The sequence below is a fragment of the Tasmannia lanceolata genome, unplaced genomic scaffold (assembly GCF_043159265.1).
Source record: "Tasmannia lanceolata isolate RefF3 unplaced genomic scaffold, GAP_Taslan_0.1 ptg000044l, whole genome shotgun sequence".
Taxonomy (NCBI): Eukaryota; Viridiplantae; Streptophyta; class Magnoliopsida; order Canellales; family Winteraceae; genus Tasmannia; species Tasmannia lanceolata.
The window spans coordinates 21,580,840-21,606,427 of NW_027518721.1; the positions used below are offsets into that span (position 1 = coordinate 21,580,840).

Sequence of the window (25,588 nt, forward strand, 5' to 3'; positions counted from 1 at the left end):
CCCAAATATCGCATTGATGCAATGACCTTAATCATCCAATCTTAGCACTAATCAAATATGAATGTAGACTTTTTCTTACTCTTCATAAGCTTACATTGATACACCTGGACAAATTATCAGGGATGTTTGGGGCCAACATGACTCAAAAGCTTTTCTTGATATCGTTTTCCAAATCAGAATTATACATCATCTGAGAACTAAGAAAATCCCTTTTCTCAAAATTTTAAAAAGTATCTCTGCAAATTCCAAGCTCACTAATAACTAATGTTTGCCAATTTGGTACATATTATAGTAATTTGTTTGGGCTGGTGATAAATGCACCACCTATTTCAACCAAAGCCACCCTTTAATGGAAGAAATCTATCATTTGTGTTGGTGTTCTTTTGCTACATAGTGACTTCACCATTCAAATTGAAAGCTTGAACTCAAGGGAAGAAATCTATGGCATTATAATTTCAATCCAATGTAATTAGCCATTCAATGGTTTGCAAATATTCAGCCATTTATTCCCCAAATGCCCACATACTAGATATGCAAAATTGCTATGGTATTTACATAACATCTGATTGTGTTAATCCTGCATCTCTTAACTGTGTCCATGTTCTCAAGATGAGCATAAAAGATGCAGAAAATTTGTTTGTACTAAGCTAAAGTAAAGATTTACAAACTGGGCTAGAATATCAAAAGAAAATGACTAATGACTGACTGTGCAATGGAAAAAGAAAAAACAATCTTATAGATTCCGTTCATGTACTGAACAAGGGTGGTCTGGTTTCTGGCTACATAAGTTAATCCAAATTCAAGGTACATAGCCTCTGCAAAAGCAGTAAATTCACACTCACCTGGGTCCGCAACATTGCGATTACCAAGTTCCTATGCAGATTCCTAACCTAATTCTTCCCTTCTTTGATCTAAATTTGAAGAGGAAAAAGATAAATCCGTTCCTCCGTTACACCCCCAACGTATTTAAGATAATGATTGTCATGCCAATTCAAAAAGACAAAAAATTAAAACAGAAAAATAATGCATTCGAACTTGAGAACCCCGCTAATCGATTGTGCATGAACAATGAAATAAAGCATGACAAAAGATAGTCTTAATGGTAAAAGTGGTCGGATTTTACCGGGGTGAGGCAGAAGAGCCCATCTCAGAAACTACCCCAATATGCATAGAAGGGTGGCCAGGAAGCTTTGCCAGTTCCAGGCCGCCTTGTAGAAGGGCGGCCGTTTGTGGGTTGAAAAGTAGGAGTTGTTGCATGTCCTTGGGAAGCACATTGAACACTGTTTGCAGATTTCCCTTCAGTTTTTGGCATGTTAACATAGAGTCAGCATTCCCTTTTCCCGACTGCTGTAACTGCAAAATGGGATTAAACAAATAATTACACTAACGCGTGAGGTAAGCCAATTAAACTAACGCGTGAGGTAAGCCATACGGGCATATCAAAATCATATAAGGAAGATGAGATGTTCAATCTGAAATAATAAAATTATTAAAACTGGATTCAGATTGTATGAATGACTAATTCAAGGGCTGAATTCAAAACGTTGTAAGAATTGATATTTAGTATTGACTCAACTCAACTCAACTCAACTCAACTCAACTACGCATATATGCGACACAGTTCAATAAGGAGGAAAACTTTGGCAAGCATTCCAATAGCAGACTGAATCTATCTTAACATAGCCTTTGTTGCAGAAATGACCTGAATTCAAAACAGTGGATGTGATGGTAACATTGAGATATCAAAGAAAAGAGTCCCTTTAGTAACATAGCCCATGTCATGGAAGTTGTTAAAGTATAAACGATAAATAACACCTTTCTCCTATAGCTTAAGCTTTTGGAGAAGTTGGTTAGTTAACATGGTATCAGAGCCAAAGGTCTCGAGTTCAAACCTCCCGGATAACAAAAATCCACATGCGATGGTCGGCCCAAAGTGGGACCACATGTGCCACGTGTTTGCCAAGTGGGCCACACGTGCGGGGGAGTGTTAAAGTATAAAAGATTAATAACGCCTTTCTCCAACAGCTTAAGCTCTTGGAGTAATTGGTAGTTTAACAGAAGTGAATTGAATTGCAAATGCAATGTTGATATATGGCTTAATAAGTCACAAAAAACAAAGCCTTTTTCTTCCCTCAACAATAATGAACATTTATTGAAGGAAATTTATAATAAGGGCACAGCTTGCTCCAAAGCGAAAACATCTCTTGGAAGTCCCTCCTTAGGGTCTGTTTGGATGCACCTGGTATCGAAGTAGAAGGAAAGGAATATGGATTCCCATTTCTGTACTTTACCTTTTCTCCGGACTTGAAGAGGAATGTCAAACAGTGCAAAACGGCTTATATTTGGAAAATTTACAGCCGACAAGGACTGCCATGTGAATAGTAAATGACAACCAAATGACGCTAGGAAATGGGAAATGTATACTTTTACTATCCCACTTTTTGGTGCATCCAAATGGACCCTTAGTGAATTAGCCTCTCTAAGGCCCTAAGCACGTGCACAAAGGAGAATTCCTTCCCTCTGCCATAGTTTCCAAGTTCTCGTCAAGGAATAATTCAAGGAGGCATATGTTTGAAAATTTCAGGGAAAGATCAAGAAAGGCCTGGAAAACCTCATGATTTTCAAATTAAACCACATTAGATATATTGTATATTTCACAAGTGAATTTTCTAGTACCTTAACATAATTTGTTTACTTTGTAAAGGGCGCACTTTTGAATCCATTATTCTACTTTTTACGATTTTATTTTCAAAATTATCAAGAGACGACAGACTGCCCAAGCAATCACATTTGAAATGTCATAGCTTCCCACACAACTCCATTATGGAAAACAAGCAGCCACATAAGGAGGGTTCTTTGCCCCGGCTTCATGAGATCCCCCTTAATGCCAATTGGTCCCGTAAAAAACCTAATAATACACTTTCAACAATTTTAAAACAGCACACCAAATCCTTCTTGTCACCTTGCAATAAATAAAATATAGCTCCATTAATCCTCTGTTTCTTCCCAAAAATAAAAATATATTCCCCAACCTAAGTTACTTTTCCAGGTTATCGCACTGCAAGAACGGCAAACCAAGACTCCAATAAAATTCAATCCAGAGCATGCTGTCTAAACTCTCCAATCTTTCCCCCCCTTCAGACACAAACACTGCCGTCTACACTCTCCAATCCTTTCTCCCTTGAGACATAAACACCTCTTTGAGCCTACAAAGAAGATTAGGAAAACATTCAAATTATATATTAAACAATCCATACCCACACAGCCACGCTCAATAATACTCGCCCCTCTGTCCTAGACATTATATAGAAGCTCAGATAGGCACTTCAAAGAGGGAAACTACCAAACAATAAATCTTCCCCCACCCACCCTAAGCACAATGCTCATCACAAACCCATTTTTAACTTGAGATATAAACCTCTATGTCACTGAGCCTCTTTCTCCAGCCACGCCTCTAACATCACTCTCATCCACCACATCGCTCCCCATATTTCTCACTAGTTACATTAGTTTCCTCCACAAAGCTTCCATTTCTTACACAAACTGTCACAACCACTTGGTAGCAAGTGTTTTGTTTCAAAGGATGAAATTTGTTAAGATTGTTCGGGACACAAATAAATCCTTAATAATTGCAACTCCGCAAAGAATAACTAGCTATCTACAGGTTCATAGGAGTCATTAGCTAGTATAGACATCTATTCGAAAGAAAACAAGGACACAGAGGATTTACGAGAATCTCCTTGTTCATTTACAGTATGATGTAATATGAGAAGTCACAACTTCCAAGATGAAAGGATTGCAAAAGCATGAAAACATTTTCACATGATAATCATGTTAAAACACAGACATCAACTATCATATGTCCTGATAAAATTTAAAAATGTCTTCAACCTACTTCAGGCTTCTCATAATAGCAGGGAAGGTGACCTCCAAGAAATAATGTTGGTTGTTTATCATAAAGTGAGGCTTTTCAATTTTGATCAGGGAAATGCAACTTTCTTTTGCAAGGGAGTCAAGTTTTATGTCGTCCCTCTCAAATGGCTCAAATTCGGTTCAAACAAATAGTTTCTCATTCCTAAGGTAGTCATGCAATGTAAGTGAACATGATAGAGGAAAGAAAGGCAAATAGAGTTCGTCCTACTTCATACTAAGGATGAGATTCAAGAGGAATGTAGTTTCATGGATTGAACCACAAATGAAGGAAGTGTAGTAGTTCGGGTTGTCTTGTGAAGGCCATGAGAAAGATGATAGGGAGTTGAGGTAGTTAGGTACACAATGCCTCTATTAAGGAGGATAAAGGATCTCAGAAACATGTGTGTGTCTGTTTTGAGAGAGAGAGAAAGAGAGGTTGAAGCCATGACTCTTAGTGGGTATCAAACAACCCAAGGTACGTATAAAGTATAAACTGCCCATGATCATACACTTGTCCTCTTACAAAATGACAATCTATATTCAAAATGATTCACTCCCTTTAGACTCTTTATGAAAGGGAAACGGAAAGGGATTTCTTTTGTTTCCGGCACGGCGCGGGATGCCCCAAGGGCGACAAGGACTCTCAGTTGGTGAAGCCTCACAACCCAAAAGGAAGACTCATTTATAGGGTTTTCCACAAATGAAGGAACATGACAGCGGATCTGTCATTGTGGAGAAGACACTGCTGCTGTTATGGACCGGATTAGGGATTGGATTGTTGGCCGGAACAAGCGGGGCGCCCACACCGAACTGATGATCATACACTTTGTTAACTTACCAACTTCTCCACTTCTCCAAAAGCTTAAGCTTAAGCTGTTGGAGAAGGGCGTTGTTTATCTTTTATACTTTAACACTCCCCCGCATGTGTGGCCCACTTGGCAAACACGTGGCACATGTGGTCCCACTTTGGGCCGACCATCGCATGTGGATTTGCTATCCGGGAGGTTTTTTAACTGGAGACCTTTGGCTCTGATACCATGTTAACTTACCAACTTCTCCAAAGCTTAAGCTGTTGGAGAAAGGCGTTATTTATCTTTTCTACTTTAACACACTTGTCCCCTTACAAAATGACAATCTATCTTCAAAATGATTCACTCCCTTTCTCATATTGTTTTGAAGAACTTGGACAATGTTTTCATGGTTGGTTGCGCTTCACTTCTTCTTATGTGGCGATTTGGTGTGCCCATGTTTCGTTGATGTTGCAAGTCTTTTATTGGATGGTAATGAAGGCAAGACCATATGAGAAATGTTTTGAAAAAGAAACGGTTTTGTTTGGCAAATGGTGCATCTTGTGTAGAAACACGGAGGAAAGTGGTGAGCATCTTTTTGTCCATTGTAAGGGAGAAATTAATGTAGTTCCAATTTTTTAAATTGTTTGATATTTCATTGATATTCTTGGACTCTACCTTGATGTATTAACGAGTTGAAAGTAGGACACCTTGGAGGTAAAGGTCATATGCTTTGGACCTTGTCAACATGTGGTTCTTTTTGGAATTTGAAATGAAAGAGGTAGCAGGATACTTGAGAATAAAAATTCGATGAGAAAAATCATTAGAGGCAAGCTTTGGTCCTTATCAATATATGTAGTTCTTTCTGGAATCTGAAATGAGAGGTAGGAGGATAATTGAGAAGAAAAATTCGATGAGCAAAGATCATTAGAGGCATCAAGAACGAATTCATCAGTGGGCATTGGTGAGTAAAAAAAAGCTTTGAGGGGTGTTGGTCCAAGATCATCATAGAAAGCAAAAGGCCCTCATCCTTGATTGCTGCACACGGAAGAAATGTAGCGCAACTTGTAGACCACCTTCTCCAAATATCACCAAGCTTAATTTATAGTGAAGTTCAATGGGAAATCGGGGTCGGGGTTGTAGTGCTTATCACCTCTCCATACGAAGGACTCAAATCAAGCTGAAGCAAGAGCTTTGCTATTATCCTCTATATTTTCTTTAGTGAGCTGCATGGTAGACTGTGCGAAAAGAGACTCCTCTAAAATCATGGCTTGGTGTTTTGCAGAAGTCTTGGTCCTTGGAAATTAGTGAACATCACTAGCGAGTTTTTTTTAATCTTTTCCGTTCTATGGCATCTACGCAGGCATAGTCCCACTGTACAGCCATTTTCGCTATTGTACTGGGACATCTTGTCCCCACCCATTTTTTCAAATAAATTTACTGTTAATTTTCAAAAAAAAAAAAAAAAAAGAAGAGACGGGCAGACATATAAAAATCTAAGTATGACAGTCCACAAGAAGCTATGTTGCATGGATTCAGATTCGGATTCGGGTGTCGGAATCCGACACGGATTTGAGGTGTCAGATTCGGCTAACCTAAAAATCAAGGATTCGGATTCGACATTTTTATTAAATTAATTAAAAAATAAAAATAAATATTAAAAAATGAAACATATGAAAAAAGTACCAGATTTTGGTAATTCCACCAGAGTATGAAGCATATGAAAAACTACCTCTCTCTCATGGTGGAATTACCAAAATCCTACCCACCAGTAAATGAGAATATTCTGTGAAATTTGTGGCCGTAAAGCCCATGTCTGTCAAGAAGTACAGTGGGCCCACTGAATAGGATGATCCAAATTGCTAATTTATTGGGCTACAATGTAACTAGGTTATATCTCTCAAAAAAGAACAGTGGGTCCGCTTAATAGGATGATCCAAACTGCTCCTTTGTTGGGTCCCATATAGAATGCATTAAATGCACCATACAATCTCAGCACGTTGCCCTCTCTATGGAATAGTCAAAGAGCTGGCAGACGGGTCGTGGGTTGAAGCTGCCAGACCTGTCTTGAGAACAAAAGAATAGTCAAAGATATAAAATATTGTGGGTCTGTCTGCCAGCGCTGTCTGATTTGCATTTAATATCTCGGGATTTTTTCCCCAAGAATCCTTTTTGGTGTATATCTTGGGGAAAAAATCGCAAAACATATAATATCTAGGGATTTGTATTTATAAACGTTGGCAGACGTGTCGGATTCGCATTAAATTCAAAGTTGACCGTGGAGAGACGTTTCGACACCCATCTTGCCGAATCCAACGCGTATCCGAGTTCGAATCCGTGTTGAGATGTGTCGACACGCGATTCGGCACAGTAAGGAGAAGAATCCGTGCAACACAGACAAGAAGGCTTGAATTCTGAGTTTCTGACCAATGTCGGGGCACACCAAACTTTTCTCCAAGAAAAAGAGGAAGGTCCACAATGAAAGAGCCACTGAAAGAAATATCTATAGAGAACATGCACTTAGATTCGGACGGCCCTATGGACCACTATAAAGTAACAAAAAGCTCTCCTCAAGGGAACTAAGAAGGTTAAGGTTATGCAATAATCAAACTCTGAAGCTTTAAGGTCTCTAAACTTATAACACCCCCCCCCCCCCCTAAGAAAAAAAAAAACCTTTCATAAGATTAAAAAATCTGAGCATTTTTAATCTCTCTATCCCATATAGGCTAGGGACAACAGGAAAACACCTAAGCGACCATCATGCCAAAACCACACCCTCTCACCATCACCTAGCCTAAATCTTATCCCCGGGTGAAAACTCTCCAAAATGGGACAACTAGAATTCCAAGTACCCGAGTCACGACCTCTACCTAACTTATGAATATGCCACCCATTCCTCCCTTCCACATACTTATCTGCAACCACTTTCCTCCGTAGGGCATCCCTCTCTTCTCTGTATCTCCACAACCACTTACAACAAAAGGCCTTATTCCTCATCATTTCCTTATGCCAAAATCTTTGTCAATTTTGGGCTTACACACTCGTGAAACAACCAATTACTCCAAAAGCTTTTTTTTATGGGCATACTCCAAAAGCTTAAGCTGTTGAAGAAGACGTTATTTAAGCTTTTATACTATAACACTCCTCCTCACGTGTGGCCCCTCTTTTTAGGGTTGGCCTACATGTGGCACATGTGGCCCCTCTTTTGGGTTGGCCATTAGATGTGGATTTTTAACGTCAGAGTTTTGAACTCAGGGCAATTTCTCCGATACCATGTGAAACAAGTAACAACCAATTACTCCAAAAGCTTAAGCTGTTGGAGAAGGTGTTATTTAATCTTTTATACTTTAAAAACACCAAGTCCCAATTCACCAAATGCTTTTCTCCTTTCCCTTCCTTTCCCTTCGAAAAGAATCTCTAAAGCTTCTCTATCCTCTATGCTTCACCAACATGGGTTTTCAAAAGTGACAAGTGATGAAATAGATCAAAATGTTGGACAAAGAGGCCTTGTTAGGAGTGATCGCACAGCCAAGGAGAAGAAAGATCTTTCCCACCCTTCAAAATCATTTATACTTTAACAACACCTAGTCCCAATTCACCAAATGCTTGTCTCCTTTCCCTTCGAAAAGAATCTCTAAAGCTTCTCTATCCTCTATGCTACACCAACATGGGTTTTCAAAAGTGACATGTGATGAAATAGATCAAAATGTTGGACAAAGAGACCTTGATAGGAGTGATCGCCCACCCAAGGACAAAAAAGATCTTTCCCACCCTACAAGTGTCTTTTCCACTTACTCAAAGATGGGTTTCAAAGAGATCCAAAAAAATATCATACCCCAAAGGCAGCTTCAAGTAAGACATGAGGAACTTTGAAGTGTTGCAACCAAAAACCCGGCCAATTGTTAGAGCATAGACATCTCCATGTTCCAACCAAAAATAGTGCTTTTCACCATATTCACTTTCAAACCAAAAAACTACTTCAAACCATTTTAGAATAACACAGATATTTTTGTACCTGACCCATCGAAGCTGTAACAAAAATGGGTGTCATCTGCGACATCTCTAAATTATAACCCCTCAACCAGCCCTAGAACTTTTGCCACCCCCATGATTTTACTGAAGGCCTCCCCAACAATAGTGAAGAGAAAAGTGAGACCGGGCCTGAAGCCTCTAGAACTTGAAAAGAAGCCTCTAGGCCCACCATTAATCACAATGGAGAAGACGGGCCCCAATATGGATTCCTTCATCGATCATCTCCATTTCTCTCCAAATCCAATCCTCCAAAGAAGAAAGACCACAAACTCCTACTCCATGTGGTCATAAGTGTTCTCTGTATCCACCTCCTTACACACGGCCTTTCCAAATCCATCCTTTTTTCAAAACTCTGAACTCATTGACAATTCACGCCATCCAAGATTTTCTTCTCTCCAGGAAGATGCCATGAAAAGGAAAGATCATGAATCTCATAATTTTCTTTAACATGTCTGCCAAAGCCTTGGCAATAATTTTGTACACACAACTAAACAAAGCTAATGGGTCTGAAGTCCATAATCTACCTCGTTCACTCCTCCTTAGGACTAAGAGAGAAAAGTAGCATTAATAGTACTATTGAGCTTACTTAGGCATAAAATTCCTCCACTACCCTCATAATGTCTCTTCTGATGCTTTCTCACATATCTTGGTAAAAAACTATAATAAAACAATCCGAACCAAGAGCCTTGTAATTTCCTCTCTACTCACTTCCGTCAAAATTTGATTGAAGGAGACACTAAAAGGGGTCTCCAACCCTCCTCACTGTTGTAAAGATTCACATAGAATTTGACAATGTCGTCCTCAATCACTTTCTCATCCTCCACAAGATCCCCATCTATAAGCAATTAATTGCATTCTTGTGTAGTTTAGCCAATGTCATTTTGTGAATGTTGAAGTATAAAAGATTAAATAACGCCATCTCCATTAGCTTAAGCTTATGGAGTTACTGGTGGTTTCACATGGTATCGGAGCCAAAGGTCTGGAGTTCAAATCTCCTTGATAGCAAAAATCCACATGCAATGGAGATTAAATAATGCCACGTGTAGGCCAACCCTAGCAAAAGAGGGGCCACACATGAGGGGGAGTGTTAAAGTATAAAAGATTAAATAATGCCATCTCCATTAGCTTAAGCTTGTGGAGTTACTGGTCGTTTCACAGTGAAGAAAAGCAGTATTATGGTCTCCTTAACCAAAGAGCTTTGAATTTTTGTCTCCAACTGACTTCCTCCTATATAAGAATTTGCTCATTAACATACCCTGTCTCCTAGTGAAGAAATCTAGAGTCTAGACTACTACCAGATTCAACCTCTTCATCCAAATCTTTGATTCTACAGCCAAGCTCTTCTTTCTTTAGATTGGTAGACAAAAAGAGGACTTCTTCCAATTTTTCAGCATAACATACTGGAGATGTCCAAAAAACTTGAATCCTTCCCACCCTTGCACCTTCACCTCACACCACCAGCCCATAGTGAGCTCATGCAAACCAGGTACATTGTCAAATCCCCCGTACAGACTTCTTAACCAGCCAGATAAAGAATGGCCGAAAATAGGACTCATGATAGAACCAAGAGGACTTCTAACATCCAAAAAGTTTTTAAAGAGATCTCTCTCCCCTATAATAATTCGTAAAAGTTAGTTCGTAACTATGATTGTAATTTTCCAATAATGGTTTATCCACTGTCATCAGACAAGATAATTTGAGCACAAGGCCTTTTTCCAAAATTTTCCCTCTTGCTCACAAGTAATGTTGGCTAACTGACTGGTTGATGATAGGTAAAGGACCAGTCATCCCGCCTCCAGAATTTCTAGAGGAAGGTGAAGTTTAGCCTTTTCACAAAGTTAAAATTTTCTCATAATGTAAGCAGCTCTGATTGCTTGAAGTTTATTGCTGAAGAACTTGGAAGGTCAGCAATACCTATATTTGTTCTTCATCCATCATTGATTCAACACATGTAAGCGCTTTACTTTCAAATGGCTACATCAGTCTCACATCACTCTTGTAAGATTTCATGTTGAACGTAGATAAATTTGGGAGAATCCGTAATGCTGTTGTTAGAAATGGTGGATAAGGATTAGAGACGAAGAAGAAGAGGAATGGATAAATGGAGAGTCTCCAGTTATGAGCTCTCCCATGGATATGATGTATATATAGGCCCAACTAGGGCAACATGCGTACAAAGACTTCAATACCCCTCATCATATTCATAATACGACCCTTACATACTCTTCAACAGATGTTAATGTGGCATAATCATATGAGAAAAACCAATTATCCAAACTCACTTATGCTTGAGTTGCCAACCTAGAAGTTATCCTGAGCTTTATAGAGTCGCCTTTGACAGACGGGTGAGTCAGTGCGGAAGCGACTTTCAGATGATAGGATGATAAAGTGGGGTGGAAGTGGAGTTTTGTAAGAACATCTTTAGCCGGTGAGTGTAGGGGGTGTTCTTAGAGACGATTTGGGTAGGGTGATATGGGCTTTTGCTGGTCCTTTGGGTGTAGCTGATTCTATTGAAGTGAAGGTTAGGGCGGCTTTCCTCGGTCTTAAAATCTTGGTGGGTGAGAGCTTTGACAAGGTTGTGGTGGAAGGAGACTCCAGCAATGTTATCCGGTGGTTATGGGGCGCTAAAAAATACCCTTGGCGCTTTGCTCAGTAATTTGAGGAAATTCATGATATTGTTGGCTCCTCATCTATCTGTTATCGTCATGTTAGAAGATCGGTAAACGGTGCTGCAGATGGTTTAGTCAGAAGGGGAGTTCAGCTGGAGGCTCTTGAGCAATATGATGTAGCCGTATTTGTCTCCGACGTCTTCTTCTTTTTGTACTTGACCATCTCGGTCTCCATTCTTTAATAAAAATCTTGACCATTCAAAAAAAAAAAAAAACTTTAGCCAAGAGCTCGGTGCGGCGGATGCTTTTATGGACAGATTCGACTATATCTTCATCAGGAGATAGGGAGGACAGCCAAGTTTAGACTGGGAACCCGAACAAAAAATTCTCGGTCCTTTCGCTAGTTGGTCTCGCCTCCGACTCTCTCACTAGCTAGGAGGGTGTGAATGCCTTTTGATGGACTGCCTTCTTGGACAAGATTCTTACAATCAATCATCTCTGTAGCGGGAACGGGGTCATCATTAGCAAATGTAATGTGCTCTGCAGCCAAGGAGATGGAAGACCACATTTTCATTGATTGCGGCTTTGTCAAGGAGATCTTAGACTTATATTTGGCCTCTTTGGTGTGGTGCATCTTTTTTAAGCTTGTGGATTTGGCGCTGTGGCTCATCAGAGGGAGAAAACTTTGGAGCCTCTCTCAATGGTGTTGTGGTCAGTTTGGAAGGAGAGGAATCACATGATCTTCAACTTCAGGGTGTGCAAAGTAATCAACAGCATATTCTCTACTTCGTTGTGCATTGGACGATTGTTCAAGTTTTTCCTAGGATGCAATCTAGTTGAAGATGATCCACGGTGATCATCCGACACGCCTATGACCTCCTCCCATTTCTGGGTTCATGAAGCTGCTGGCATTGGGGGCCTCCTTTGTATTGCAAAGAGTGAGGTCAGGTGGGCCTTTTTTTGCCTTATCGGTGAGGATAATTTGACCAAGGCAGAAGTCCAGGGGCTTTTGACTGGGATCCGCCTAGCGGATCCTTCTTGATTTGGGGAGGAGGGGAATTCACTCAATGATGTTCAGCGGGTGAAGGATAGAAAAGGGCTCCCGTGGAGATTCGTTGATGCGATTGTGGAGGTTTTGGATATGGTGGAGGGGCATGCGACGTCATTCCAGCATATCCTCCGCTTTGCTAATAGTGAGGTAGATCAACTGGCTCATTCTAGCCTTGGAGGTGTTTGGTGACCTTCCCCCTTGAGGGGTTTGATGTATTTTCTATTTTTTGCTAATAGCTCAATCAAGGTTTTTTAATTAATGAAGCTTCACCATTCACAAAAAAAAAAAAAAAAAAAAAAAAAAAAAAACTTGTTTCCAAGGACATAATCAACATGACTAATCATTTAATTAGTAACCAACAAATGGCATGTGCATTATGATATTTGATTCGGTGAAATATATTAATAATATTTTCAACGATAACAAAAAAAAAAGATTCAATGATTGTAAAAAAAGAAGAAAAGAATACTGAAACTAACCCACTTGCCCTTAATGTTGCATGGCACTGCTCAGGTCAGTTATATTCAATTAAGTAGATTAGTGTGTTGCTACATGAATAGGGATGAATATCTTGAAAGTCAGTAGGTAAAACCATTTTCTGCCGTATTACTTTCTCTACAAGTTCTATTAAGTAAAGATCAAGTCAAAGGATATCAAAGTTAAAGAGTATCTTAATAACTATCTATCTTTGGGCTACTTCAGTACCAATCACCTTTCTTTTTTGCCAATCTTACATGGAATAATCGTGATAAATTCAACTATTAATGTTTTGGCATATTAGGGCACATAAAAGTAAAACTACCAAAACATCAGAAAAAGAGTTTACCTGTATTTCTCCAAGCAGGTGCCGCTGAATCGCATTAAAAGAATCAACAATCTCCAATTCTGACATCTTTGATATAAATTGTTGTATATCAGTCCTTACACGTGCCTGCCTCCATAATCTCTGTTGTTCTTGTTCGGCAAGAGTACGCCTTCTTTGGAACCAAGGCAAAAAATTGTTTCCTTTCAAAAAGCGCCTGAATAAAAATTCAACAGTTTATTTCATTAATTGCACTCACCAATGCCACAAATAATTGAATGAAGGTAAAAAGTGAAATAAGGTCAATCCATAGAACCAACAAAAATCCTAAATAAAAACATACGAAATTGAAATCCATCAGCTCTTAGCATGGATTACCTGTATAGGTCTAGCCAGTTATTTCTCATCCTTTTAGATAGAAATTTCCCAGGACCCCTTGCCGATAAGCTTTCAAGGAATTCATCCACATGAAATGGAAGCAGAGGCGGAGGATTAACAAAAGGAGAAGTCCCTTCCGAAGGTGCAGTAGCTCTCAGGTATGGGCCAAAAGGGGCGAGGAAATTGATCGTAAGCTCCAAAAAATGCCGACGCAAAATCTCATTATTGACAACTGACATTGACTCCTCAATTCTTGAGGAAATTCCCGTGTCAACAAGTCTATTGAGAACAGCAGTATCTGGTTTCGTTGTTGCAGCATATGTGCTCCAAATGGCTTCCTTGTGTTCTGTCATCAGACAAAGAGGACCATCTCTCCTCATTTTCACAACATTCAACAACCTCGAAGGAGAAAAGTTCTTCAAAGAAAGTTGTTGGAGATTCAAACGGTCTGGCCTAATAGTTCTACCAGTGGATGAGGACCTAGGAGCAACATTAGACCTGCTAGAATTAGGGGTACCCACCGAAACAACGTGGGGAATTGTTCGGAGAGACTTTAAGAAGAAGAGATTTGTAACACCTAGAACCATTGGGGGAAACGGATCTCCTTCTCTGAGCAAATTAATACGGGCAAAATCCGGATCATGAATAGTGAAGTAAGGCCGAAAATCAACACTATATGGCAATGGTGCCACCAAACTAACAAGGGCAGCAACAGCTTCACAACACTGGGGAGGTGTGGGTGAAATTATGAGAAGGGGCTCGCCGATAATCAAGAGCTCCCACAGCATCCAAAGCTGCAATAATAGCCCTCGAAATATTCCAAAAATGTCGGCGTCATGGAATAGGCCTTGTGGGACTGACTGATTCGTTGGAGGAAAGGGAGCCATCATTGAGAAATATTCATCGGACGAATTATAACCCAGAGATAGCAAACTATGTGCAGGTGGGAGATACACCTTCATTGCAGCATTCCCAATTGGAAGCTCCATTAACTTACCAAGCACAGGGACAGGCCATATTGACACATAAGACGCTACATGCTCGAGAGCCTTCTTACCAATGTCGAAACACAACGGACCCAAGATTTGTAGTAAAGGTTTGAATACGCTCGAGTAAGGGCTATATGACAAGATAACCACGGATTTCTGTTCTCCACCTCTCTTAAGTCTCTCATCTTGTCTTTGCCTATTGAAAACATAACCATAGATATATCTAGGACTAGAACGGCTGCTCGATCTTTCGACCACTGAATTCTGATTTCCACTACTGTTTTGGGCTGTTTCAAAAGACACATTGTCTAACTGATAAGTACCCCGATTTGGGAACCGAAAAAAGAACATACAATCGTGTATGCTGGAACGGTTATTGTGCTGGGACATCGAATCGGGGAACGAATTAAAAGCGATTTCGAGTTCCTCATCTTGGGTCAGAGTACCAGATGGGTAACACTCCTCAATGACCTGCCCTTGTTCTAGATCAAACCTAATTATACAGAAGGCAAAAACCCATTGCCTAAAAGAGTTCAAATCTGTCTTAGAATTGGGATCTAGCTTCAAAGAGAACGACGAAGCTCGACTCATTTCACGTCAGATATTTCAGAGTTTATCCCTATCATTGATACAAGACATATAGATAGTTCAATTGAAAGACCTGATCTTTCTATTTTCCATAAAATTTCAACCCTAGATACCTACTCTTCTGTTAAAATTTTCTGGGTTTTTCCTCTTCTCTATCTTCCATAAGATTTCAACCTTAGATAGGCACTATTTCTGCTAAAAATTTCTGGGTTTTTTTCTCTTTTCCTCAATAGATAACGGATAAAGCAAAACCATATTCAAAACCCATCAACCATACAAAAGAAAAAATCCCAACAAACGCAGAGATTTCTGAGCATCAAAACGTTTTTTAGGATAGAGAGACAAAAGGGTTCAGGAATCTACACAAGACAAGAGATGGGTTGAGCTTATTTTACCTGAAAATGAAGAGAGAAAAGGAATACTAATTCTCTAATAAATATCGATGAAAAAAGACAAAGAGGTCTCTGAAACAAACCAAAAGAAAAGCGATGAGATGCAGATTACCCAGGGATAAAATAAATGCTTAGGCCTCCTCCCTCTTCTCTCTCTCGCTCTTAAAATTCATCAATTTTTGTTAAAGATTTGATACTTTCTGAAATCAAAATCCTTGATGGTTTTTATCTCTTATTGGAGGAATAGTAGTGGGTCCCATCTTAGGTTGATCTCAACCGTCAAATTTTAAAGGCAGGATCATCTATGGCCCAAAAAGCACCTCAATCATGCAATAGTAATGTGCAAATAATGTACATATGCGTGTGTCCAATCTTTATTTGGTATAAGGGATCCAAACCAAGATCTATACAATGAGCTGTTTAGATTAATCTAAGGGTTGGGTCCATTACGCCTTAATGGCCCTAATGACATGACATATGGCACGTGCTTCTGGTGATGAACAGGACCGTTGATCTAGTCCATACCAAATAAGATTGTTGGACAACCAACTACATCAAGATGCAAAGAGAATGCTTCAAATGTAGGTATTGGTCAAAATGTGGTCAAAGCGAATCCTAATGGATGATGTGACCCAGTAATCAATCGATTGATGCGGTTGAGTGCTCAGTTTGGGCGGTCATAACTCGAGAGAGTCAAAAGGAGTTTTGATTCATGTTATAAGGACAACACGGAATGGGAGTCAACTCTTTTCTACTTTGGCCTTGCTCTTGTGCTCTTATCCGGATATGGTTTTTTTCCTACAAAGTCACTTACGATTGCTTTGACTCTCCCAAGTTACTTAGCTGCTTCAACCGAGTACTCGACCATGTCATGCTGAGTCGACTAGGATTTGTTTTGGTTACGTTTTGACCCGCATCTGCATTTTGAAACATAGAATTTATAGCAAACTAACTAATCTGCGCAATGGTTCCCTTGTCTACATATATGAGAAACTTCTATTGGAGATCAATGAGGAGGCAGTTAATTCTTGAAATTGCCGATGAACATTTTTTAGATATGGAGCATTGACCCAAGAGCACTTTCACCACAATGAGAGAGTTAGACTTGATCCAAGCAGGATGGCGGGGAATGCAGAAACCATGAACAACAAACCCAGGTGAACAGAAAGGAATTCCGCCACCATATTGTTAGAAAAATGATGTGTAAATCTGTAATTTAGGATTCGAGAATACCTTATAACGGATTAACACCTTAACTTGAGAAGGCAGAAATCAACAGTAACTATTCTGCAAGAATCAATTGTAATCAAACAGAGAAATAGTTAGACCACTTATCGAGTTGAGGCACGAAGGATCTTTGCTGTCCTTAAGGCAAATCTCGCCCCCACTATGACGAATCAACAGTGCAAATGAGCGTCTCGGCGTCTGCCTCCAGAATATAACAACTCTCACTACAAGAGTGTGCACTCACGCAGCCCTGATGCCTAAGAACTCACTCATATTTGCCAAAAGCCTCGATAAGAAAAGTTGGGGAAAAATAAGCAGAAAAGGCAGAGAAGAAAGAGAGCAGAAGAAGAATTCGTTAAGGATATCTTTCTGTTTTCTCTAAAACCGATTTTATAGAAAGGTAATCGACACGTTAAGGTGAAACGTCGCACTCTTTCAGTGTGTGAGAGACGTTTCCCAAACGGTCACTAAACCACGATTAAGGAATCTCAAACAACACTACACCATGAGCCGGGCCGGGCGGCGCGCGTGTGTTGTAAGACTAAAAGCCCGCCGGATCCAAGTGGGCGATCCGTGCGCGTATGATCCCCATGACCTCTAGCTTATTCACAAGGCTAAGAGAGTGAAAGTACATATATGCCGTTTTCACCCTCTCACACTTCCCATCTAGGATTAAAGATTTCTCATGACTTTAGTCATTTTGGAGGGAAGCCCAAAAGCATAAAGCAAGTCCCAAAGAAGGACAAACACAAATGACTAAAAACACCCAATTGTAGGTTTGAATTACAAAAAGACTTTTTCCACATAATAAGTCATCACATATTGCTGACCGTGCCCATATTTTCTCAGAAACCTCCCAGGGCAAGTTCGTCTGATTATCAAAATAGATATTTTAGATAGCCTTGATAAAAAAAACAAGGTGAGTTCGTCTCATTATCAAAATAGGATTCGCGTCCTGTGAGAAGGATTCAACGGGCCTGATTATCACACACATTGGAGGTGGCTGTCCCATGGAAAAAAGGGTGAAATTATCATTACCCTAATTTTTTTTAAGGCTTTTAAGTTTTTACCTACACATAGATTAGAAGCTCCTGATGTACATACGCATATATTTTGAGGGATGTTTCACTGTTGGGCCCTTTGGATACAAGGATTTTATAATCTAGAATCCAGGTTTTATAATTTTATAATCGATCGATTATAAATCCAGGTTTTAGCTTATAAAATCCAAATTGTAGCTCATAAAATCCAGCTTTTAGCTTGTAAAATCTAGGATTTTATAATTCTGGATTGTAAAATTCATGTATCCATATGGTCGGTACAGGAAGGAAAACACATACATGTACATATTGACATATTGTTACATAGTTGGCCCTACCTTGGTTGACCCAGACATTTAATATGCTAAATGATATCTTCTCTAACGGCACAAAAATATGCCAATTAGATAGTCCTAATATCCAATAAGGATTGTCTAGGCAATATCACAAAAAGTCATTTGTTGGCTCACTCTTTGAGGAGAGAAAAATCAAACCTCCCAGCAGATTTTGATAGAAGAAAAGAAACATATTGGATGAATTAAATGAATAAAACAAAAATCTGTTAGGAGGTGACTGTTCTCTCCTGAAAAAGTAAGCCGCGAAATGGTTTTTTGAAAAATTAACCAGACAATCTCTATCCAAAAGTATGTATTTTGTTGATTGAATGTGGATCATTGATGATGCATAGTTTAATTTTTGTGATTATATTTGGAATGACCATAAATTCATTTAACTGGATGTTAGTATCGTCCGACTGGCCTAATATTTGATTTTATGATCATACCTTGCCTTCTTGACTCACTGTTGGGGTTCGGTTCCATGCAAAAGCAAACAAAGATCCCACATCGGTAATGTGAATGGGCTTATAAGGATTTGTACACCCTCCCCTTAACGGCTAGCTTTTAAGGGTGAGTTCTACCTGGGTCCCAAGTCCCAACAATTCCCGTTACTTTGAGGACAATACGTATATAATGTAAAATGGTAGTTTATCTCAAACATGCTTGTCATATTAGATAAATAGGAATTTTTCTCTTTTTTATTAAATAATGAAAAAATAACTACTAAATCTTTGATTATGGCAATTTTTTGTCATTGTGAGCATGCAGCCACAGGGGGCACCAGTGAGTGAGCCCCCCAACGGCTATCGAAAGTTTTTCTAAATAAGAAGAGGAAGAAAGAGAGGGAGAGGAGGAAAAGTCCAAGGTTTTCTTCTCTTCATTCTTTCTTCTAAGGTTGTGTTTGATAATGCAGAAAGAGGAATGAAGTAGATATGCCAATGGATTGAAATTGATATGAAGCTTAGAAAGATATTTTCTTTGTTTGATGCAACTATCGAAGGCTAAGGAAATAGAAAATAAGAATTCTAATTCCGCTATTTACTTGACCCAAAAAATGAAGAAGAAAATATATGAAAAAAAAGAACAAAAACATAAAAATGGCATAAAATTGGGGAAGAAAAAGAAGAATGGAAAAAAAAAAAAACCCATAAAAGTTGGAGAAGTATAGGAGGAAATATAAGAAGACAGCGGGGGTATACCTGTACTTCTAATTTATAGAGTATGGGAAAACTTGGATGCCCTTATAATTGTGAATTTTTTAACTATTAAATACCTTATAAATTTTATTGTCTTTGTCTTGCAGCCATTAAATACCTTACCTTCTAAGCTCTAATCCTATTTTACCTCATATGAATTTAGTCATAATAGCACTTATTTTTTTTTCATATGAATAGGGTTCTCACTTAGCGGCGGGTGACGTTTTCTTGTAAACTTTAGTTATATTACTCTTGCTTAAAGTAAAACATTTTTGCAAATGTGGACATGTTTGAAAGACCCATTTCATCTCTCAAAGGATGAATGTAGCTTTAAGCAATGGCGTGGTCTCTCCTAATTTTGAGACCAGCCTAACACAAAAGGGGAAAGAAGAAAGAGCCCCAAATGAACTTTTTGACCAGTTGTTGCCGCAGAAATTGAATTCCAAAATCTCCAAAAGTAACAATAAACACACATTTATAGATACAAATGAATACACTTAATGTACAAAACAAAGTAGTCGAGAAAATCATATAGAAAAAACAATGCTCACAAATTGATCAAAACCCATATGCAAGAGGAAATGGATACACCTTTACCCATCTCCCCCTTAAAAAATAAAAAAAAGTGATAATCCTATCTGTCAACTGTTGGCATACTTGGCACTGGAATCATGGTTGGATTTCTCCAGCTTTTCAAACCAGGAATTCTCCCACAGACTAAAATGACAGAGTGGCCTTCCTACCACTCATCCCTGATTCACCCACTTTCCCCTAAAATGAGGATATGGGTCCCATAGAAAACCCACAAAAAATTGGGCTCACCTACAAACAAAAAACTAGGAATAAAAATATCAAAGCAGACTCCATTTCAAGTCTGCTCACACACACACCTACAACAATGACAAACCAAACCAAACAATGATTTTCCCTCTCTGAAGGGATTACAATACTTTCATGAGTCTCCACCACTGTAGCATTCATCCCAGATGCCTTTCATAGACCGTCGATCGCCTCGGCTCAATCAAGAAACCTGCACACGTGAAGCAAATCATTCATCAAAATTTTGTGTCCATAAATAGAAATTCCAAGACAAAGTGAATCATGAAACTGTATATGGGTGTGCATTTTAGTATTTTATGTTTAGGCTTAACAATAATTGATTAATGTATTTATAGTCAATCACCATTGTCAAAAAATGAGAATTCAACTATCATGAAGCACTAGAATATATTAAAAGTTGGTATTTTGAGAAACTAGCAGAGTAGAAAACTGCATTAAAGATCAAAATGAAGGAAATAAAGTACGGTCATATTATATTACCTTGTGCTAATCAAGCTGAAAGTCATGATAGAGCATCACTCGTGTTCTTCACTCGAAATTCCACGGTCCTCAGATCACGAAGGTGTTGTAATATCTCTTGAAGAAGGTCCATCCCCTTGTCTCCTTTCTTTAGAGAGCTGATACAATGTTTCAGAAACTCTCTATCTGCCTCAAGAGCCTGCAGCCTCTCGTATACATGATCCACCTCCTCTTCAATAGCGTGCTTAGGGTCTTGTTCTTCAGGTAATCCATCTTCATTTTCCACGCTAATTGCATCGAAAAGAGGAAGGAGTCTCTTTGCTTTGGAAGCAATGTTTCTCCTCTCATAATGATGCTTTCCATTAGTATCCAGTTCATCGGAGAAACCATTTGCAATCCCATTTTCATTTTCAGAGAAGAGTACAAAATTCTCACTAGTCACTTCGCCATTATACTCGGAGAAATTTTCGATCGCTTTTACATCTTCGAAGTGCTCTTCTTCATCACCCAATGTGAAGAGCCTCTCCTCCAATGCCTTGAGCTGCTCTAGAATGGAGAGCCTCTCTTCCTCAAAATCAGCTAGTGATTCATCAAGTGTTCCCAATTGCTTCGCACTTTCTTGCCTCGTACCTAAGCTTAGAACCTCATCAGCGGGAGTAGTATCCAGAATTAGGCTATAAAAACTATCATCCCTTTCATTAAGATCTATAGACAGCTCATCACTGTCCTCAGCACTAGAAGAACAAGAAGAGATTTTGTTCCTTCCCTCGTCGTTCCTCTTCCTCATCAGCCTCTTCTCTTTGGCTTCATATTGTAAGACCTTCTTTCGATACATTTCTAACTCCTTCTCAAGCTCTTGCTTTTCTTTCTCCCTCTTAACCATAAGCTCATTCAGAAGTTGCAATGCTTCTTGATCATACTCAGACTGTTCTTCCATCATCCTCTGATATTGCAATGCCTCCATTTGCATCGCGGCCTTCTCTTCTTGAAGCCTAGTTATCATTGCCATCGTTTGGTTAGCGGCAATTGCTGAGGCGCTCCTCTCTTCTTCGAGTTCCGCATATAATGCAGTCAGAACTCTGCGTTCAGATTTCAGGGCGGTTTTCAAACGATCTACGGACACGCCCTCGCAACCATCAATCTCGCTTATGGCACTCCCATCCAACGACTCCGTGCCTGATTCTTTTCGCTCGAACAATAATCTCTTATGTAGAGTCTGGATGCCCTCCATGTAAGTTGGTGTTTCAGGAGCTTTCTCTTCCTCTGCCTCATTAAGTTCTGAGCTTGTGGATAAATGGTGATTTACGCCTTGTCCAAACATCTTAACTGGTTCAATTTCAAGTACTAATTCCTTCGGTGGCTCGGGCCCTGTACATATAAGCCAGACATTAGAAACTAAAACCCAGTCTAGTATTCATGATTCTCATATCATATAATTCAATAATTAAGGAAGGAAATTTAGGAGTATGATGCAGCAAGAGTACCTTGGTCTTGATCAGCAACAACTTCATCACAAGTAGTACAGTCACCAGCATCACTATCTTTAGAAGACTGGTCCTTTTGAAGACATTCTAATGAAGGAATTGGTTCATAAATTTGATGACAGTCCATCAGATTTTCATGGAAGATCTCTGATTTATCTTCAGCATCTATCATTTTACTATCTTCTTCGGATACTGTATATACCAATGAAATGCATATTTTAGGACATATGGAAGTACTTAAAAATGGAGAAAATTTGTATTTTTGTGATCTATTTACCGGGGGGTTCATCATAATCCTTCAGCGCTGCTTCGATATTGTCACCATATCTAGCCGCGATTTGGGTTTCTTGAGCAGTAGCAACTTGATCACACACCTCTTCAACCAAAACTCCATTGGATTCTTGGGCAGGAAACAGTGAAGAACACTCATCCTTACCCTTGGTTTCAAACTCTATAGATCTTGTATCATCCTCACTTTCATCCTCACCCTTGGTTTCAATCTCTATAGATCTTGTATCATCCTCACTTTCATCCTCACCCTTGGTTCCAATCTCTATAGCTCTTGTATCATCCTCTCTTTCATTAGTTGAAAGTACAATCACTTTATCTTCTAAAATGCTCCTTGTATGGACAACAATCCCAATTTCATTCTGAAATTCTGATTTAGTATCCAACAGTTCATCTTCTCTGATTTTAGACAACGTTTGGATCTTAACAGTCATAGAATCGATCAATTCAATAGGAACCAAACGGTCATCAGCAGAGTATCTTTCCAAATTAGTACTAAACATTTGGACAGATGAATCTTCTCTAACCCATAATTGAGTCAGAATTTCATTATCATCAGATGGTGGAAGAGTAACAGTACCTTCTAAAGGCATTCTTGAATCATCTCCGATTTCTTCGGACTGAAAGCTTAGTAGACGCTTCAAATAGTCCTCCTCTGTTTTTTCAATAACTTTATCATCAGAAACACCAGAAAGAATCTGATTTTCTGCTTCCCACTCTCCATCTCTGATCTCACCTTTGCATTCAGATTTTAAAAGATCCAAATACTCATCATCACTAAAACCATCACAATTCTCCTTTACTTCATTCTTAATCAAATTCCCTTTCTGGGTATAATCCAAAACATCCCATGATGGTTTAAACAGCAAATAAGGCGAATAAAATCCGCCATTTAAGCTCACACCGCAGCACGAACACTTCAAATCATTCTCACCATTCTCAATTTTCGATTCCCCATCGCTCGAAATCTTCCCCATCTCTTTCACCAAAGAGAAGAACGCAATCCTTCGATCAGTTCTACCCTGAGAAGGCTGAGAGGACGAGCAGTCCTCACACATATCGCCAGATTCCGCCAATTTTCGATGATTTGAACAATAACCCAGTCTAGAAATCTCATTGGCATGGGTCTCACAGATAAGATCTCTGTAAGAATTCTTACATTTGGAAGGTTCTAGTACATGATCAATCCTAGAACACCATACACAAGGAGATTTGAGGCCGAAAAAGGTGGCGAATTTCATAATCAGATAGGAAAACAAAGAGTTGAGAAGGAGAAGGATTATGAGAATCCATTCAAGGAGTGCATAGACAAGAATTAGAGTGATTTTGTGGGTGTTTTTGTGTAACATGGTTGCAAACTTGTTGGTAGCCATTGATATTGGGTTGTTTTATTTACAGAGAGAAAGACAGAGGTGTTGCAGAGATGGGTTTGGAAATGGGTTTTATTGGGTTGATGAGGAACGGCGGTTTTGAATTGGAGAAAGGAGAGACAGCCAAAGAAGAACAGAGAATATTGAAGTCAGAGGAAATGTGTGTGAGAGAGAGAGAGAGAGAGAGAGAGAGAGATGTGTAGAAGGTTTGACAGAGGAATGGCCAAACAACAGGTTGTTGTTGGTAGAAAGTAGAATGTTTAGGTAAAACGGTCTATTTAAACTAATAGGATTTGATTTTACACAAATATCCATGGCTCCTACTTGAATGCCAATATGACAATATCTTTATATAAGAATATAAGATAACCCGGCCTACTTTTTTGTTTTCATTCTTTTTTCTACTGTCCACGGTATCTTCGAACGATTAGAATTCGCTGCATCTATATGAATTTACTTAAAAGACCTTGCATGTTTCGATGAATTAGTTAAGCTTCCATTATTTCCCCTTAGTTCGTTCATTCCAAACATGGAGTTTGTTAGAAATGGGGATAAGGTTAAAGAGGAAGAAGAAGAGGAACGGAATGGAGAGGATGAAGAGTATCTACTAAGGAGCCCTCTCATGAATATGATGTATATACAGGCACAAGTAAGGTTACGCGTGTACAATACAATACCCCTCACAATACATGTAATGACTAAACTACGTTTTAACACACTGCTGCAGAATTAGACAAAATTAGGACAAGACCCCATTTCTAATGCCCAACTTTGGCAATCCGTTTAGATTGCCAGAATCAGGAGCTGGAATCAACATCCTATTCTGATTTCAATGTTTGGCTCAAAAGAAATGAAGGGATACATAATCAAAAGAGTGCTGCTAAGGGGGCCAAGAGTGGAACCAAGAGTACAACCGCACGAATCCGTACATGCCACATGGCATGGAAGGGATAGTTTTGCCATTTAAAGGGGAAAAAGCCAAAAAAAATCAGGACCAAAGATTAGAAGGTGGGAAATGGCTATTTGTTCGGTTCCACTCTGGGTCCCCCTCTCGATCTCCATATTATTATTCTAATAAAAAAGATAAGAAATGTCAGAATTTGCCCAAGTAGTACTCTGAGTTTGTTTAGGCAGAAATTGAATTTTTATTAGAATTTTTTAATTAAATTTTTTATTTTAAGTTTTTTCATTCCATTTCTAGGGGATTGTTTACCGGGGAATTAGAATAGGATGCCGATGTCAATTCCTGATTCTGGCATTCTAAACGCAACCTAAGGGGCCATCTGGATACACGGATTTATAATCCATGATTGTAAAGTCTTAGATTTTACAAGCCAAGACCTTAATTTTATATTCTAAAACCTGTTTTTATGTCATTCAAGAATGTAAAATCCAAGTTTTAGCTTATAAAACCAAGGTTTTAGCATATAAAATCCGGGATTATACAATCCTGGATTGTAGAGTCACTTCTTTCTTGGAAATGAGGGGCTGAGAAATTACTTTTGCAAAAGAGTGAAATCCCTCTATGCTACATGGCGTAGGAGGGTAGTTTTGCCATTTCAAGGAAACAAAAGGCGCAAAAAGGAGGAGAAGATTGCTAAAATGGGAAAATCCTATTTGTTTGGTTAGACTATGTTTAACCTCGGTTACCATATCATTATTCTTTGCGAAATTGGCTAGACACATAAAAGGAGATGATAAATTCGCACCCGGAGGATAATTGACACCCCTTTACCTTGAATTGACGTCAAAAAACGTTAAAAAAAGAAGGGTATGTAGCAGACTTTAACGTCATTTGACGTTAG

General features: G+C 39.1%; 2 protein-coding genes across 3 annotated transcripts; both read right to left on the reverse strand.

Moving 5' to 3' along the window:
* Window positions 1-713: 713 nt before the first annotated feature.
* Window positions 714-15,736, reverse strand: LOC143863850 (polarity axis stabilization protein). Of its 2 annotated transcripts, none has more exons than XM_077374630.1 (3): window positions 13,573-15,736; window positions 13,219-13,411; window positions 714-1,353 (listed from the first exon to the last, which is right to left on the reverse strand). In XM_077374630.1, exons 1-3 carry the CDS (start codon window positions 15,150-15,152, stop codon window positions 1,120-1,122), a joined length of 2,007 nt encoding a protein of 668 aa, XP_077230745.1. In that variant the 5' UTR covers window positions 15,153-15,736; the 3' UTR covers window positions 714-1,119. The 2 variants fall into 2 exon arrangements, with proteins under 2 accessions (XP_077230745.1, XP_077230746.1); XM_077374631.1 differs by lacking the exon at window positions 714-1,353 and adding an exon at window positions 2,892-3,206.
* A 4,064-nt stretch (window positions 15,737-19,800) lies between these two features.
* On the reverse strand, window positions 19,801-24,018 carry LOC143863687 (myosin-binding protein 3-like). Its single transcript, XM_077374438.1, has 4 exons — window positions 22,403-24,018; window positions 22,126-22,317; window positions 20,663-22,009; window positions 19,801-20,372 (listed from the first exon to the last, which is right to left on the reverse strand). The coding sequence occupies exons 1-3, from the start codon at window positions 23,784-23,786 to the stop codon at window positions 20,685-20,687; spliced, it is 2,901 nt and encodes a 966-aa protein (XP_077230553.1). The 5' UTR covers window positions 23,787-24,018; the 3' UTR covers window positions 19,801-20,372; window positions 20,663-20,684.
* Window positions 24,019-25,588: the final 1,570 nt, after the last annotated feature.